Below are 19294 nucleotides of genomic sequence, written 5' to 3'. Positions count from 1 at the left end.
CAGGGGACGCGTTCTGACTTCAGAGCAAGCGAGCCAGGGGTAAGACACACTTGCGGCTAACTCGCGAGCCCTAGCTGCTCTGACAGTTGTCTGCAGGTGTAAGAGGCTGGACCCTCTGGGAGGCAGAGCTTCAGCACTGACAACCACGTCGAGCTATCTGCTCCCATCCAGAGGCTGTGCTGTTCTCAAAGCTGCCCCTCCTTCCTGGTCCTCCCTTCTCCACAGACACCAAGTCCCATAAATGGACAAAACCTCCAAAGGAAACGGAAAATGCCACTGAAGTTAAGTACATTCAGTGGGTCTGCTGTAAGCCAGGTCTGCATCTGTCTTGTTAGCTATGGCTTTTCAGGCTTGAGAGCTGCCGGTCACCCCTAGCTGGCCAGCCTCCCAGACCTCTCTGCTCCCAAGAGCCGAGTGGTCCAAGCCCTCCGTGGGCAAGGCTGGCCGGAAGGACTGCCTTTAATTTCCTCTGCTCCCTTAACAGGCTGGGCACATTCCTGACAGTTTCAAAGCTGTGACAGGTTTTATTGTGGGTTTTATTACATAATTAGAAAATTTCAGAAAAAAATAATTGTTTGTAACCATGAATAATTACAAAGAAACATAACAGTTCCATAAAAAGAAAAAGTATTCTGGCTTCTGTTAGTTTTTCCTTGGTGTTAAGACCTGCAGTTCTCCCCTGGCCGATGCAGTACCCGGCGTGTCTGTGATGTGGGCTAATTCGAACGCTTCTCTGTGACTGCAGCTTATTTCTTCTTCAACAGCTCAGTCATCTCAGGAACTACCTGCGAATTATGAGAGAGAAGGAATCACACACCAGCCTGTGCTGTGACCTCAGCCCCCGCGGGCAGTGCAGCGGCCCACAGAAAACCGCAGACCCTCCCCAGCCCCAGGAAAACCACGAACGCAGAGGGAGAGACCACCCTGGGCGTGGGGCTGGCAGGGCCTGCCCACTGACAGGGAGCCCTCCTGCCATAACCACAAACTTTCAGAAGACACCAGAAAAAATAAAATTACACACACACACGGATTCTAACTTTCCTTGCCTGGGCTGGAAGCAGCATCTCATACTCCCATGTCTCCAGCTTTCTTCCTCCCCCGATTGCATTCCTGACTTTCCGTCCAGGTCCACAACACAGTCCACAACACAGTGCAGGGCCTCCCCAGCACTGCCCTCTCCTTGTCCTCCTCTCCCTCCCATCCTTCACCTCTCAGCCCCGTAGATGTTATTCAGCACCTAAGAGTGAGCTGTGGGCGGCCGGCTGGCTGCGTGGCTCTGTAGGAAACACGGTGCTGGCCAGCAGACATTGGTACACTCCGGCGAGGGGCAATGGCCAGCCCTCAGCTGCTTTACAAAGATGAGCGACTGGCCTTTCGCCTGTGCCAGTGCACAGCAGCAGGTGCAGCGTCCAGAGTGGAGCTGTGCTGTGACTATGGCGGGGGGCAGCAGTGGAAGTAGGTGTGGGGCATACAGGGGACTGCCAGTGGGTACCCTGAGAGCACACCCAGCTGCTTGTGTAAAATATCAATGACCTGACCTGGCAGTAGGATGTCAGCTGCCCGGCTCACAGGGATCCTGGCTGAATCTGCCCCTGCTGAATATCGCCTCTCAATTATTTAACGGAGCCACATTTCCATTAGGTGGAAATAATGTGTTCGTACAAAATTCATCAAGGAAATTGTCGACATGTTGTTTCTCTTGAATGTCACTTTGTCCACAGCCTATTAAGAGGCCTGTGTTTACCAAGGGGCCTGCAGGCATTTGCTCAGGGGTGGCATTAAGTGCTGGCACCACTTGCCCACTGCCTCGGCAGACAGACCATGAGCTTATGCCAGGCACATGGATGACACGCGACTCAAGCCTCACGGGGCACCTGAGTGTGGCACGAAAAGCAGGCCAGAGCCAATTTCTGTCCCTGGAAGCAAGACCCTCACTTTTTGAACCGCTACAGGACGTCTCCCACCACACAATCTACAGAAGGGTGAGGGAACTTGGCTGTCGCCATTATCCATATGCTCCTTATTCGAACCAGCCTGACTTGCCAAGCATGCCCCACGATGCCTGGGTGTGGGGGACACGCCAGTGGCTGTGGAGCCCGGCATCCTGTCCTGCTCTCCCCCAGCCTCTGCAGCCACAGCTCCTTGCTCGGCGGGACCTTCACAGGGGGCCTCCATAGGGACCCTGCTCTGAATCCCTCACTCATCTTCAGGACTTCCCAGGGCAACCCTGAGTGACAGATGTGTCACCTCCATGGGGGTAGTGACACCCAGTCCCAATTCCTGTTCACAAGAAAACAGACAGAGGCCACTGACCTACCCCATGAGAAACATACTCTGTGTCAGCATTCAGCCTGGCAGTTAAGGCCTCTGGCCACACATCAGGGCACCCCTCCCAGCTCCCAGCTTGCTGCCAGTGTAGACACTGGGAGGCAGTGGCCATGACCCCAGTACCCGGGCTAGTGACCCCACATGGGAGACCTGGGTGGCCCTCTCGGCTCGCACCTCTGGCCCGGCCCCATGCCAGCCGTTGCAGGCAGGCAGAGCATCAATCCCTGGTAAGTGGGAGCTCTGTCTCTCTCTGACTCTTTCCTTCTCAAGGAAATGAAAATATCAAATCTGGTACTCGAAATGTGCTCATCTTGTATCAGAGTATGAGGACGGGGAGGAGAGCAAAGCTCTAAATTCAGAGCTGTCCATCTGGAGAAGGCAAGGCTCCTTGGCCAAGCGGTGGAGACAGATGGGCAAAACCGTGTGGGATGGGGACCCGGAGGGCTGTGGTGCCAAGCGGCACTGGGAGACAGCAGACCCCAGGAGACGACAGGGGCCAAGTCCACACCATTCGGACAAACCTCTCTAACCCACAGTGTCAGAACAGTGGCCATCCACATGCCAGCACATGGAGCTGGAGCCTCGGCTCCCAGAACACAGAGTAACCCACTAAACGTGCATCAGCGACTAAGGGGAGTGAGTTAAAACTGCAAAGCTCTCAGAAGAAAACACAGCGGTGAATCTTCCTGACCTTGGATTTGGCAACGCAGTCTTAGCCATGACACCACAAAATGGGAAACAAACAAATACATTGGACATTGTCAAAATTAAAAACCTTTGTGTTTCAAAGAAGTGAATGGGGGAATAGTTTTGGAAATCAAATATATGACATGAGTTAAGCACTCAGAATCCATGAAGTCCTCCAAGTCAACATGAAGATAAACAAGCAAAAAAACAGATGCAAGGGGTCGACACTGTGGCATAGCAGCAGAGCTGTACCCTGTATATGGGCACTGGCTCGTGCCCCGGAGGTTCGTGCCCACTCTGTTCTGGCTCTGTTAATGGGCTGGAGAAAGCAGCAGAGGCTGGCCCAAGTGCCTGGGACCCTGGTTCCCAGCTTCAACTTGGCCAGCTGTAGTGGCCATCTGTGGGCGGAACACCTCTCTCTGTAACATTTTTTTTTAAAGATTTATGTTTATTACAAAGTCAGATATACAGAGAGGAGGAGAGACAGAGAGGAAGGTCTTCCGTATGATGATTCACTCCCCAAGTGAGCCGCAACGGGCCGGTGCGCGCCAATCCGATGCCAGGAGCCAGGAACCTCTTCCAGGTCTCCCACACGGGTGCAGGGTCCCAACGCATTGGGCCATCCTCGACTGCTTTCCCAGGCCATAAGCAGGGAGCTGGATGGGAAGTGGAGCTGCCGGGATTAGAACCGGCGCCCATATGGGATCCCGGGGCACGTTCAGGGCGAAGACTTTTAGCCGCTAGGCCACGCTGCTGGGCCCTCTCTCTAACATTTTCAAACAAATCTAAAGACAGAGTAGGACGGCCATTTCTCCTAAGATGATGAATAAATGGCCAATGAGCATCCTTCCCACGTGTGACGTGCTTCATCATTATTGCCAGTCGTTAGGGATGCACACACAGCAAGATCCCAGTGAGGAATCACACTCCACTTCCGGGATGGCTATGATCACAATGTGGAAAATGCCAAGCGACAGAGGATTAACTGAGCAGCGAGGACACTCCCATCTCAGCCAGGGTCCCTGGTTCGAGCCCAGCCCTGGCTCCTGACTCCTGCTTCCTGTGGAAGAACACCCTGGAAGGCAGCAGTAAGGGCCCAAGCCGTCAGCTTCCTGTCCCCCACATGGGGGACCTGGCTGGAGTCCAGGCTCTTGCTCAGTGCCCAACTCGGCGCCAGTGGTTGTGGGCACCTGAGGGGTGCGTTCTAGCTAGTGGAGTGCTCTGTCTCTTAAATAAATAAAAGTTAAATAAAAATTTAAACCAGTATTCTTGAAGATGTGGAAAAACTGGAACCCATGAACACTACTGGTGTGAATGTTAAGATGATATAGCAGGGCCTGGTGGCGTGGCCTAGTGGCTAAAGTCCTCACCTTGAACGCGCGAGGATCCCATCTGGTCACCAGTTCTAATCCCGGCAGCTCCACTTCCCATCCAACTCCCTGCTTGTGGCCTGGGAAAGCAGTAAAAGACAGCCCAAAGCCTTAGGACCCTGCACCCGCATGTGAGACCTGGAAAAGCTCCTGGAAGAGCTCCTGGCTCCCAGCTTCAGATCAGCGTAGCACCGGCTGTTGTGGTCACTTGGGGAATGACTCATTGGACAGAAGATCTTTCTCTGTCTCTCCTCCTATCTGTATATCTGACTTTGCAATCAAAATAAATAAATCTTCAAAAAAAAAAAGATGCTATAACAAATTCCTATGGAAAGCAGTTTGAAAAACTCAACATGGAATTATCACATGCCCCAGCAACCCCACTCCGATGTGTCTGCCCAGTGGCACTGGAGGCCAGGGACTTGCAAGGACACGGGCAGGCCAAGAGTCACTATGCTGGGTTAGGCAAAGACTTTTCAAATAGGGCACCCACAACATAAGCAACAAAAGAAAAACTGAGCAAAATGGATTTGATCAAAATTCAAACCTTTTGTGCCTTAAAGGATACCACAAAGAAAGTAAAAAGGCAGCCCACAGAATGGGAGCAAATATTCTGAAGTAATATATCTGATGAAGGACCTGTGCTCACATTTATAAAAAAAAAACATTCAGAACTCAGTAATAAAAAGCTAATGCAATTTGAAAATGGGTGAAAGATCTGAATAACATTTCCCAGAGAAAGCACACAAATGTCCAGTGAGCGCATGCGACTCAAAACCACAGTTACACAGCACTTCACACCGCCAGGATGCTGACGGTCAAAGGGAGGCAGTGACAAGTCGCCCAGTGCAGGCACGAGCCGCACGTGCCTTCAGCGCGAAGTCAGCCGGACACCCCCTCAAAAGGCGGAGCTGTCAGGTGACCCTGCAGTGCCCTCCCCGCTCCTAGTCCTGGAAACTGACACAAGGAAACCTACACAGAATGTTCATAGCAACACTTTCCAAAGAGCCACCAGGACTTCCCACCAAGGGAAGAACGGATGGATCAACACAGTGTGAGCAGCCGTGCCGTGAATATCATGAAACTGTACTGGCACGTGCTACACCACGGACGAACCTGGACAACCCGATGCTAGGCCAAGGCCGACCAGCCACAAGCGGCCACACACTGCGTGATTCCATTTACAGGAAACATTCAGGACTGGTCCATCTGTAAGAAAGGCAATCAGCTGTGGCCAGGAGCTGGAGGGCAGTATGGACTGTGGAGTGAGTGCTGATGGGCGTGGCATTTCTTTCTGGGACAGAATAGGCTCCGGGATGAGAGTGCATGTAAAACTCCATGAGCAGACAAAAATCCACTAGTTTTGCCCTTCAAAGGAGTGTGATGTATGGCAGTTGTTTCCTGGTGGTGTCGCACGTCCTGTTACTCTGATTGCAGCACTCACGTGGCTGGGCTCTTGCCTGCTGCCTGGACAGAAGGAGATGCAGACAGGCGAGGCTGGTGGTCATCAGACTGCACCAGGAACGTCAGAACCTCCCTGAGCCTTCCTGAAAACCTTTACAGTGTGTAACGTACGAGGAAGCTGGCGCCCAGATGAAATAACTCAGTAAGGGTCACGTAACTAGGACATATGGTCAAGACAGTCTGAATGGAAGCTCCTCATTACCACATCATACTTTTGATACATAAAGGGGAAAAACTTGTTCTTTTTATCTCATGATTGTCAGAAGCTGAAGTGAAACTACAAATATAAGGAATCATTACAAAGTTCACAGACAATGTGTATCATAAAAGGCTCTGCCTGAGCTTCAATGTATTTTGCACAAAATACTGATCTTTTCTCTCTCCTTTCCATGAGATTTCTGAAGTATCGGAGAATACAATGCTTTGCATATACATTTTTACTCCAGACACGGCTGATTTAGCTTAGTAAAATATTGCCTAGGAAATCACTAGCCTAGAAGCTACCTGTTACACATGCTATAGCTGGTAATTTAAAGTTCTCACACAAAATTTAATCTAAAAGGGCCTTTTGATGTAAAGCTGCCATTTATTATTCCTTTAGATCTTATTTGAAAATGGATAACGCAAATCCCAGCTATAATTTACACAATTTTATTTTTTAATGTGCAACATTTATGTGTTGGACTTTTTTAAAATTTATTATTTTATTTTTTATATGTGTTGAACTTTGAAAACATAGAGTGGTCCCAACGAGAGCGCCTTGGAGACAATCCCTGCAATGTTTATCCTCTGCCCTCATTCTGCCATCAGGTGCCTTCTGGGGCCCCTTGCATCCTTTTCCAGGCAGCAGGAGACCAGGTGCCTGTGGCACAGGGCTGAGACACAGCAGAGGCATTAGCTGGTTTAGCAGTGCCAATGACCAGCTGCCCCTGGATCATGCTCCGATCACAGCCAGCTTACAAATGATGGACCTGGCAGGTGTCCTTTGTATGACAACAAGTGGGAGTCTGCAATAAAGCCAGTGTGTGTTGGGGTCATTTCCATCACCTTTCACTACTTCTTTTCCAATCCAGAACCAGTGTTTCTGGGTGTCAGTATGCCTGGGAGGCAGGAGACCCAATGTTGATAAACGGCACATACATGTTCCATCCTGGCCACACAAGTCTAGCGGCGAACTCAAGGTAGCATAAGCCCCTTGGGCAGGAAATCAGCTGGCTGGCTGACCTCTGGGGTCCCTTTCCACCTGCTGTCTTTGGACTCTCTTCATTGATGCGCCCCACAGAGTTCACACACATGGTCTTTCACGCCCAGACTGGGATCTGTCCCAAAGCAGGAGGCGAGGGTGGGCTGCTGTCCCACTGACCAACACCTCTAAAAAGCTCCTGCCCCGAGGCAGCTGGTCGGGGAGGGGACAGGAAGCATTTGCAACCATCTAACAGTCTATGCTTTCATCACTTAAGCCCCCATGAGAGCTGCGACAAACAGGACTTGGGGAGAGAGAAGAACACACATTAACATCAACAAATTTAATTACAAACAAAAGGCCGCTAGGCTGGCATTGTGGGATAACAGATAAATATGCCGCCCCATATGGGTGCAGATTTGTGTGTCTCTGCTTCTCCACTTCTGACCCAGCTCCTTGCTAATGGCCTGGGAACGCAGCAGAAAATGGCCCTAGTACTCAGGCCCCGATCACCCCCACGGGAGACCTGAAAGAGGCTCCTGTGTTCAGGCTTCAGACCTGCCAGTCCTGACTACTGCAGCTATCCAAGGAGTGATCCAACCACTATGTAACTCTAATACATACATATATATACACCTTCGTAATAATAATAAGAAATGTCACTACATGACATACTCATTTATAAATATGTCAAGATGGTGTAAGATAAGACTGTGGTCCAGAAAATGTTAACTTGTGTTTCTAAAAAAAGAGAACATTTACCCTCCCCACCACCACGCCTGATACTAGAACTAAATTTGTGCTCCTTGAAGAGTTGCTGTGCAGACACAGAAAATTTTTTTTATACCATGCTCACTTTCCACTGGGCATAGCAAACAGTGCCACTGCTGTTTGTTCGCTCATGCCCAGGCCTACGAGAACCTCAAATTTCAGGATCCGGGGACATCAGGCCCAACCACTGGAGGATCCAACTGTGCCCCTCAGGGAGCAGGAACTTTACTCAGAGAACCAATGTGCTCTTACAGGTTCACTTAGCTCCCACGTGGGGGTGGCGAAGTTCACAGTACAAGGGCCTGGTCCTCTCGTGCCGAGCAGGTCCACTCAGTCTCCCAGTAGCTGCCAGCACCCCCAGGGTTCTGTGTTTGGTGGAGTGCTTCCCCTGATCCAGCAACCTCACTTCTCCCAGGTCGGATGGCATGCTCACAGCACGGACTTGTGCAAGAGTGACTGCTGCCGAGGGAGCCCGGAAGGCTGCAGGAGGCTAGAGGCCGGGCCACACACACACACACACACACACACACGGCAACCTCTAAACGTGACCAAAGGTGCATCAGGCACTTACCCCTGTAATTCACTGAATCAGATAATACCCCTAAAGCCACTTTCCTTACAAAAGCAAATATGCAGGCAGGTGTAGACAGAGCAGGAAGACCACTCGCAAGTGAAAGGTTTGGGAGTGGGCAGCGAGGCGGCCTGTCACAGAGGCAGGCCCTCAGCCTTCAGTACAGCAAGTCGTGCTGCCCGGCTGAGCTGCAGCAGGGCCGCGTGCCTACGCTTCTGAACCACCCCAGCTTGCTCAGCAGACCCCGGATCCAGAGAGCTTGGCACCTGCCAACTGTAGCCCCTGCCAACTGTAACACCCTAAGTGTTTGAGTCACTTCCCACTGTGTACTAACTTAGCACACAGGTGGCCAGGGCCTTGTGGATATTCAACAGACAAGTTGATCTCTTCAAGAGGAAAATGAGGGTGCTGGCACAACCTGATGCGAGCAGGACAAAACTGTGTGGTGCATTAGCAGTTTGCACACTCTGTGTGTGGCATGCAGTGCCTGTTTGGGTCTGTTCTTGCTTCCTCATCCCTGGCCACCTCACAGAAGCTCTGGATGACAATCCAGGTGGCAGCGACTTCTTTCCAGGCCATCTTACCTTAAACAAGTCTGCGACGATTCCATAGTCAGCCACCTGGAAAATGGGGGCTTCTGGGTCTTTGTTAATAGCCACAATTGTCTGTGAAATAAAAGAGTTTGGCTTATTAGATGCAGCATATTTAACACACAGGTTTAGGGTCTTATTCCAACTCCTCTTACAACATGTTAATATTCTACAACTGTCTACTACATAAAATTAGCTTCATATATCCACGCCAGTATCACAAAGGGATCAGAAATATTTGGGTCGCAAAGTAATAAAATTATTTCCCTCTCATCACTAGCACATCTCAGTATTAGTTCTCAATCAGTGTTTTTGTTTTAATATTCTTTTCTCACTTATAAAAAAGAGCTTGACTTCAGGTGGAAAAGCAACAAAATCTGTACCAAAATCCACAGCCTTTGTAGCTCAAACTACTTCTGTTCTCCATATACTCCATTCCATTTCTTATTTTAAAAATTATTACCCTGGGTCTTTTCTGAAAATATAACAGCTAACTATCTTGCCAGTCTGTTACTAAAAAACCTTTCGGTCAGGGTTGGCATTATATATTTATATATATATATATATATATATATATGAAATTAACATTCCTGTGGTTGTCACTGAGGCACAGTGAGTTAAGCATCCACCTGTAATGTTAGCATCTCATATGAGCACTGGTTCAAGTCCTGGCTGCTCCTCTTATGACAATGGATCTGGGAAAGCAAAGGATGATCCAAGTCCTCCTTGGGTCCCTGAACCCATGTGGGAAACCCAGATGAAGTTCCAGCTTCCTGGCCCAGTCCTGGCCCAGTTCCAGTCTCTGTAGGAGCCTGGAGAGTAAACCAGCACAGAAAAACCTCTTCCTTTCTACTTCTCCTCTCTCTGAAACTATGCCTTTCAAATAAATAAATCTTAAAAACAATATTTATGAATTATTAATTGTAAATAATTAAGATAAAGACTTTTTTGCACTAGAGTTCTCTTAATAGTTCCAGTTCTTCTTCTAACAGTTTTTTTTTTTTTTAAGATTTATTTGTTTTTATTGGGAAGGCATATTTACAGAGAGAAGGAGAAACAGAGAGGAAGATCTTCCATCTGCTGGTTCACTCCCCAGATGGCTGCAACAGCCAGAGCTGAGCTGATCCGAAGCCAGGAGTCAGGAGCTTCTTCCAGGTCTCCCACATGCGTGAAGGGTCCCAAGGCTTTGGGCCGTCCTCTAACAATCGAATCTTGTATTGTTCCAACAACCCATGATGACCAATCAAAGGTGCAGCTTGTAGGCAAAGCAGCAATCAGATATTAAATCATTCTAACTTCCCATTTTAGAACGTGATGAGTGGTAGAACCAGCAATTCCTTGTCCATTGCACATGGCGGTGTCTGTCCTCTGAGCATCCCAGCACCTGGCTCAGGGAACGCCCTGAATAAACACGTGCTCGCCTGTGCAGAGGCAATTACCTGGCTGGCATCTGTGCAAGTCCCCAGCTCTGTCCTCCAGCTGTGCCCTGCTCGCGCTGACCAACGTGGTGTCAGGTGGACTCACACAGTCCACCCAAGGGCAATGGGACGGGGATTTTCACCAAGATTTTCTTGCCAGGAAGCAGCCTTTATTTAGAGATGCAGAATTGCACGTGTCTGAAATGGCCTGGTTCAGTTGGCAGCTGGTGTTGGGGGGGTCTTTTTTTTTTTAATGCATAAATCACATTTTCCCCACTGGCATTCTCGTGTTCAGAGCTGAGTAAAGAACCCTGCCATCCAACTGTGAAATCTGACTGGGTTTGGACTGATTCATTTAAAGACTACAAAGGGCAATGCCTGCATTTCAGCACGTCAGAACTTAGGCCCGCTAAAAGTTTTATTATCTTTTCTCTCATGCTTCCATCTGAGCGGATCCATGCAGCAGCGTCAGGCGTCTCTGACTTGAGCAAAGAGAAGTTCACGCTGCACGTTGTTACGCATGAATTACTGTGTCATGTTCTGAAATACACGTTGACACAGTACTTACAGGACTTCTGATGCAGTCCAGGCAGTGAGGGCAATCATGGCACTCCTCCAGACACCGTCCCTTTGACATTGACGGAGGCATCCAGCCTGCCAGTGTTACACAGGACTGACGCAGTGAGGGCAATCATGGGACTCCTCTAGTTACTGAGGCATTCAGACAGCCTGATGCTCTAATCCAGTATGTGTGGTCACACTCCAGGACCAAGCCACAAATCAGGGCCCTGTGAACATGGGGTCTGGGGACTGTTGGGGAGTCAAGGTGAGGCAGGCAGAGAAAGAACCAGGGATCAGAACCTCACAGAGCAGTTAGCGGCTCAGACCCCACACAGGTTGCTTGAGCCTCGATTTACCCACACACCATCAGGGCTGGATTTGACGTTGGGGATCGTCACGCAGAGTGCGTGCTCAGGGGCAGCAGGATGTGTCCTGCCCTCAGCCACAGCACTCTCTCCCACCAAGGGGGCAGCTGCGGACAGTGAATGGTACCTTAGCATTTCTTTCAGCTTCCAGATCTATGTCATCATTAATGGCTCAACTACATACACTCTAGCTATGTGGAACACAGCAGGCAGGAAGCCCGAAGTCTGAGATGTGAAGATTTGCTCTTTCATTGCCACTACTGTGTGCACAATACCTTGCTGTCTTTCATCCCGGCTAAATGCTGGATGGCTCCAGATATCCCAACGGCGATATAAAGTTCCTGAAACAGAGGAGAACACATTGTTACCAGATTCCAAGTGTTTGCTGTTAGCAATTTAAGTCTTGAACAAAATACATGTTAAAACAGAACTGATGCAATATGTATTATTTAAATTAAGCTTCTCTTTTTACCTGATCTTATCAACCCACAGTCCTCTTCTTCCTGCAAATTCTTATAGTAGTGATGGTATCACAACAAACATGCGGTCAGGAATGGATGTTGAGCCTAGCGGTCAAAACACCCATGTCCCACATCAGAGGGCCTGGGTTCGATTCCCAGCTCCATTTCCGGATTCCAACTTTTACCAGCACTGGAGCCTGAGAAGCAGTGAGATAGCGCAAAGCAGCTGAGTCTCTGCCGTCCACAGGAGAGGCCGCACGGGGTCCCCAGCTTCCACCTGGCCCAGTCCCACCCGCTGTGAGCCTCTGGGGAGTAAGCCAGAGAAAGGATACTTGTTTGCTCACTCAAGTAAAAATTTACAGTTAAGTAACAGGACTGCTTACACATCAATGTCCCGATGATGAGGGCTACTGAGCGGTCACCAGGCAGCCCTCACTGTGTCCCGCATTCCACTCTCACACCTGCGTGAGGCAGCTGTACAACCTACACCCGCTGCAGGCACCCAGTCACAACAGACACACTGCACACTAGCAGAAAAATACTCCAACACAAACATACCCAAACTGACTCTCACCTGTTTTCCCTCTCACAAAAGGATGCTTGCCAAAATTGTTAACTGCCCTATTTATTAGAATCAAAGTGGTGTCAAAAGATTCTAACACACACACACACACACACACACACACACACGTGCGGAGGCAGGACACTTCCCTCCAGGAACAGGGACAAACTCCCCCAAGGTGTGGGTGCAACTCCTGGTAACAGTGAATATTGCTGCTACTGGACCTGCTTCCCAATCCCCTAGGCCCTCATCTAAAATGCACACGGTACCCCTGGCCGGAAAGTATAACGCAGTATCATCACGGAGAACGGACTACAGACGTGCTTAATGGAGAGAGCTTAGCTCCTGCATTCTGTCTGGCAGGGAAGATTAAAGTTTCAACGGAAAGCCTGTTTCCTACACACACAAGATGAACAAGTCCTGGCTTGGGTGGGCGGTGCAGCTATCATGCAAGCCGACTGACACGGGGTTTTTGTCACAACTGACGGTCAAGTCTGTCCTCAATGTGAACGGCAGGCACTAAAGGTGGCTTTGTCCCACACAGTCAATGCCGGGGTCAGGTGGCCTCCCCTTGTTTTCTGGCCTGCCAGTGATCTGACAACTTCCCACTCCCAGACAGGACAGCATGGCAGCTGACGTCTGGGCTATTCTAGGGGAGTACCTCTGTATACAGGGCCACACACAGTCAATTCCCCTTTGGCACCTCCATCTCCCGGACTGTGGACGGAGGACAGCCTTGGCACAGGGGCTTTTATAAAAACGACCCCCTGGAACACCCCACAGGGGCAGGGACCCCTCGGCTCTCACTGCTGGAATAGTGGCACTGCCACCTCACGGGCACACAGCACCTCTGGGCCTTATCTCTGTAGACTTTATAAAGGGTCCACAGCGTGACCCAGAAAAGGAAACAATCCGGGCTGGCCCTGTTTCCTGCTCAGCGTGCTTGACAAGTACCAGACCCTAAAGAGTTGGGCCCTCTTTGGTTCAGAGACTAGATCTTGGAGTGGGGAGGACATCCCACAGCACGGCAAGGACACACCCAGTGGGCACAGGAGGATACACAAGTCTTAAAAGCTCCATTTGCATCACAAAGTGCTAATAACAATCCCAGTTGCTCCAGCAGTAAACACAGACAGAATGTAAACAAGGCATACTCCAAACCTCTGGCGCCTGCCTGCCCCTCACTGCAAATGGACCCCATAAATGTTGGCAAGAAACAAGGTCATGAGCAAAGTGCCCCTCAGGCAGGTGCTCTGGGCCACTCCTACGTTTCTGACCAGGGTGGACAGTTCCAGAGGGTCAATGTGACCGAGGAGGCCTCATTCTACTTCCCACGGCTCCTGGCACTGGAAGCCCAGACTGGCACGGGGGTGAGGGGACAGGGATGGGGAGCAGGGTGGTGGGGGCTGTTCGGGCCTGGCAGTGAAGGCTCTGTTCTTGTTCAGGACGCATAGGCAACTAGATTAATATGTCAACGTGCTTCCCTGTGGCTCAGCGGGAAGGAAATTCCAGCACAGCTAATTCCTGGAGCACTCCGGAGACTGCTGCCCACCAGCACCAGGCAATCCCGACCTCACCAGAGGCCCCGCCTACTGAACCAGTGGGATAACTGGGGAGAAAGACAGGCAAGATGGTAGAGGGGAGAGCAGCAATTACAGTTCACAAAGAGGTGAATTAGAGATGAGATGCGGCAAGAAGGGGTCCTGAAGAAAGACCTGGGGCTTCTGAGATCAGGAATGCTTTACAAGAGGGAGAAAGGGACGCCCCTGCACTGGCATGAGTAAAGGGATGAGTGGGAAGGAGTGACACCGCCAGGGGAGAGGACCCGCACGGCACTGCTGTGAACACCGAGCGGGGCCTGGCCCTGCCAGACCCTGCAGAGCCCACAGTGCGCAGCGGGTGACACGCTCCACAGGATGGACCAGAGCCGTGCGTCACAGAACTGAGGCCTGGGAGTTGCACTGCCCAGGTTCAAGACCCAGCCCTGCCAGCTGACACACGCATGACCACGGACCTCTCCTGGGCCTCCTCTTGCTCTTCTGACAGAGCTGCTCTGGAGGCTTCAGCCCTTGGCCCAGTGCCCAGTTTCCACGGCACACTGCCACACTGCTCGCAGGCTGGGGTCTATGTGATACCCATTCTCTCAGCCCCCTGGGAAGCAGGGATTTCTAGGGTGGTCCCAGCACTACCATGTCCAGCTGAGCAGGCTGTTCACTGAACAATTGAGGAAGGCACCACTATCAGTCATTGTGCCCCTTGACTTTTCATTACAATAATTTCCCAATAGATGGCAGTAATGTAACCTGAGAAGGCAGTCCTCTGATTCGTACAAAGAAGCCAGGTAGGCAGCCAGAGTTCTCTGTGGTACAAATGGCCGCATTTTCCAGTCATTTGGAGGAGCTGCACTGGCTGGCTGATTTTACTGCTGTTGCTGCTGTGCCTTACACGTCACACAACAATGACCAACACTGTCCCCAGTCCTCAAGGAGCTCACAGCCCAAGATGACAACAAAGCAAGGCCACAAATGACCAGATAAAGAACAGCCCAGAAGGTAACAGCCAGGTACCTCAGACCAGCCCGTCTCTCTGACATCACTGCTGCTACACCCACACCGGCGCAGAGGCCTGGGATTCGGACAGGTGCTGTGTGAGCCCTGCTTGGGAAACTGGGGTGCGGGTGGTGGGAGCTGTTCCCCAACCTGCACGTTAAGGACTTGGTAACATGCTGCAGCCTGAAACAGATACTCAAAGTAAACAGTCACAAACCATACATTTAACATAAGTTTCAAATGACAACTTGAAAGGAAGCACGTGAAACCAGAGTAGGCTTTCCTTCAGAGTAAGCAGATTTCAGGTGTCCCTTGGCCACATGTGTCTCGGTGGCCACCAAACAGAAGGACGGCCTTCTCTCCCTTCTCCCAGGGAGCTTAGCTAAGGACAGGTTTGGAACAGACTGACATTAGCCTGTGGGTCTGCTTAACTTGCACTGGATTAGAGTGAGACCATTCACTAGCTGTCTATACCCAGGGAGGTTGGGAGTAGTGTGGCCCAGTCCCAGCTGTTGTAGCTATTTGGGGCGTAAAGCAGTGGATGACAGTTCGTTCTACCTAATAGGTTATTTTTTCATGTATATAATCTTCAAAAGCTCATGGAGGGCTCTTGCGCAGTAGTAGCCTGGTGGCTAAAGTCCTTGCCTCGAATGCACCGGGATCCCATATGGGCACAGGTTCATATCCCAGTTGCTCCATTTCCCAATCAGCTCCCTACCTGTGCCTTGGGAAAGTAGTCTAAGACGGCTCAAAGCCTTGGGACCCTGCACCCACGCAGGAGACTTGGAAGAAGCTCCTGGCTCCTGACTTTGGATCAGCTCAGCTCCAGCCATTGTAGCTACTTTAGGAGTGAACCAGGGCATGGAAGATCTTTTTTTCTGTTTCTTCTCTCTGTAAATCTGACTTTCCAACAAAATAAATACACCTTAAAAAAAAGTCAATCATGGAAATCTGCATTATGAAAAAATTATGCATACATAGATTTCAATTTTTCAAAAAAGATTTATTTAGTATTTTTACTGGAAAGTCAGATATACAAAGAGGAGAGACACAGAGGAGATCTTCCCTCCACTGATTCACTCCCCAAGTGGCTGCAACAGCTGGAGCTGTGCCAATCCGAAGCCAGGCGCCAGGAGCCTCTTCTGGGTCTCCCACATGGGTGCAGGGTCCCAAGGTTTTGGACCAACTGCAACTGCTTTCCCAGGCCACAAGCAGGGAGCTGGGTGGGGAGCTGGACTGCCGGGATTAGAACTGGTGACCATATGGGATCCCGGGATGTGCAAGGTGAGGACTTCAGCTGCTAGACTACTGCACCCAGGCCCAGATATTAAATTTTTAGCACCAAAATATTGAATCTTTTAATTCTGTTTTCCACAGACTTTCTGAAGTACCACTCATATTTGTAACCTTAAATTACATGAATTTATGATGTAAATTCATACATTCATTTTCCTCTAGAACTGGAACAGTATTCTGCCTGCAGCAATTTCAGATGTGCTCTTCTTAAAGAACAGAGAGGTGAACACTTACTCTGCTTGTATTAAATATGGATACAAGTGCAATGGTTAAATCTGGAACACACGGAGCAGAGAAGCCAAGGCCATACTGCTCCTCCTCTGAAAAACGCGATCCAAATTTATTTTCTACTCAAAATCTCTCCTTTTAGAATCTAGAGATGGAAGATAGAAACATTAACTACACATCCTACAAGGAGGTCTAACTAAACTAGAGAGAACACCCGGAGATGGCTGAAGAGAGAGCAAGTGTTCATGGGAGGCCAAGGGGCTCCCCCTGACTCGGGAGGTGCAGAGATGTAGCGTTTGGTGGCAAACCACCTCACTACAGTCCGCAGGAGTTCAATGAATTAATCCTATTTCTGCCAGCCTCCTGCTGGCAGAGCAGCAGGAGCATTTGCCAGAGCTCATCCTGCTGCTCACTGGAAAAGTCAAACTACTACCTCTAATGGCCAAATTGTGCTGAAGTCTCTCCTCTTTTTGGAGAGAGGCCCGAAAATGCCCGGCACCACTGCCCGGGACTGTGGCCGCAGCAGCTCTCCACTGCACAGGTGAGGCAGGACCCTGGCCAGCGCGAGCGGCGGCCACAGACACAAGCCTTCACTTGCTGCTGGCTTAGAGGCGACCCCTGTCCCACCCAGCAGCCTCCTGCCCCTAGATGATGAGGCCTTCTCTCACACACTCAGCAGGGCTGCAGTTACTGTGGCTGATACGCTGGGAACTTCACTGCACCTTCACAGCAAGTACCTGGCTTTGCCACGCCAACTTTTTTTAATTACTTAATTTTTATTGGAAAGGCAGTTTTACAGAGAGGACAGACAAGACAGAAAGACGTTCCATATACTGGTTCATCCCCAACTTTCAATACAAGTCCTGGCTGCTTCACTTCCACTCCAGTTCCCTGCTGCACCTGGTGAAACAGCAGAGGGTGGACCACGTGCTGGGACTCCCTGTATCCATGTGGGAGACCCACAGGAAGCTCCTGACTGCTGGCTTCAGACCCACATCTGTGGAGTGAACCAGTGGATGAAAGGTTTTCTTGGTTATTTTTAAAGATTTATTTATTTTTATTGCAAAGTCAGATATACAGAGAGGAGAAGAGACACAGAAGATCTTCAATGATTCACTCCCCAAGTGGACGCAATGGCCGGAGCTGAGCTGATCCGAAGCTAGGAGCCAGGAGCCTCTTCCAGGTCTCCTACTTGGGTGCAGGGTCCCAAGGCTTTGGGTCATCCTTGACTGCTTTCCCAGGCCACAGGCAGGGAGCTGGATGGGAAGTGGGGATGCCGGGATTAGAACTGGCACCCATATGGGATCCTGGCGCGCTCAAGGTGACGACTTTAGCCTCTAGGCTACCACACTGGGCTCAGAAGAGTTTATTATCTCTCTTTATGTAATCTTGCTTTAAACAAACAGAAAGAAGGAAAAATAAAAGTGTCCTATTTTACAGATGAGAAAACAGAGGCTGAGGGAGGCTTGTTCAGCTTTCCAAGTTTATACACATCTAGTAAAAGGAAGGATTTTTCACCCCAAAATTTTTCACGTGTATTTGAAAAACAAAAGTCAAAATCTTTCTGGAACCCAGTGCAGTAGCCTAGTGACTAAAGTCCTCACCTTTGATGTCCGGGATCCCATATGGGCACCAGTTCACATCCCAGCTGCTCCACTTCTCTTCCAGCTCCCTGTTTCTGGCCTGGGAAAGCAGCAGAAGACGGCCCAAAGCCTTGGGACCTTGCATCTGCATGGGAGACCTAGAAGAGGCCCCTTGCTCCTGGCTCCTGGCTTGGAATTGGCTCAGCTCTGGCCATTGCAACTACTTAGGGAGTGAACCAGCGAATGGAAGATCTTTCTCTCAGTGTCCCCTTCACTCTGTAAATCTGACTTTCCAATAAACAATAAATCTTAAAAAGTATACATATATCTGACACACTTTGCAATGTTTCAATTTATGTACACACTGTGAAATGAGCATACTAAGCTAATTAACATACGTACCCTCTCACATACCAGTTTTGTGTATGTGTAGTAGGCACACGGAAGAGTTACCCTTAAATGGGGCTGGTGCAATGGCACCACAACAGGTAAACAGCAGCACCGCATACTGCAGTACAGGTCTGAGTCCTGGCTGCTCCACTTTCAGGCCACTCTCTGTTAACATGTTTGGGCCAGGCAGTGGAAGATGATCCATGTACTTGGGACCCTGCACTCACATGGGAGGCCCAGACGGAATTCTGGGTTCCTGGCTTTGGCCGGGCCCACAACTGGCTGTTATGGTCATCTGGGGAGTGAACTAGTACAGAAAGATCTCTCTGTTTCTGTCACTTTCAAATAAGTAAGTAAAGAAACAAATCTTACCAAAAAACTTCACTTTTGGCTAATTTCAAGTCTACCATCCGGCATTACGGACAAGAGCCACCATTTTGTACATGACAGTCACAGAACTCGTTCATCCTGACTAAGTGAAGGTTTGTGCCCTTCAACCCACACCTCCCCACGTCCCATGCCCCAGCAATCAGCATCACTCAACCTCTCAGGCAGGATTCTAAGCCAAGTCCTCTCCTTCCAGACACAAAACCTGCTCTGCTGTAACACATGACTCCAGATGGTGAACTAGGTGTAACTGAAGCCCCTAGTCTTTTATTTTTTTTTTTACGATTTTATTTATTTTTTATTACAAAGTCAGATATACAGAGAGGAGGAAAGACAGAGAGGAAGATACTCCGTCCGATGATTCACTCCCCAAGTGAGCCGCAACGGGCCGGTGCTGCCGATCCAAAGCCAGAAACCAGGAACTTCTTCTGGGTCTCCCACGCGGGTGCAGGGTCCCAAGGCTTTGGACAATCCTCGACTGCTTTCCCAGGCCACAAGCAGGGAGCTGGATGGGAAGTGGAGCTGCCGGG

At 49.9% G+C, this 19294-nt stretch overlaps 1 protein-coding gene across 1 annotated transcript in view; it reads right to left on the bottom strand.

The window, feature by feature from the left end:
* Positions 1-498: 498 nt before the first annotated feature.
* The window catches only part of ETFA (electron transfer flavoprotein subunit alpha), an 80141-nt gene continuing 61345 nt past the window's right edge, over positions 499-19294 (bottom strand). The window contains exons 10-12 of the mRNA XM_058665503.1: positions 11584-11649; positions 8959-9039; positions 499-785 (exon numbers count right to left, since the gene is read on the bottom strand). Of these exons, the coding sequence (XP_058521486.1) occupies positions 747-785; positions 8959-9039; positions 11584-11649 (186 nt within the window). The 3' untranslated portion in view covers positions 499-746. The remainder of the gene's footprint in view (positions 786-8958; positions 9040-11583; positions 11650-19294) is intronic.

The sequence above is a fragment of the Ochotona princeps genome, chromosome 6 (assembly GCF_030435755.1).
Source record: "Ochotona princeps isolate mOchPri1 chromosome 6, mOchPri1.hap1, whole genome shotgun sequence".
Lineage (NCBI taxonomy): Eukaryota > Metazoa > Chordata > Mammalia > Lagomorpha > Ochotonidae > Ochotona > Ochotona princeps.
This window is presented reverse-complemented; position numbering and strand designations above follow the sequence as displayed.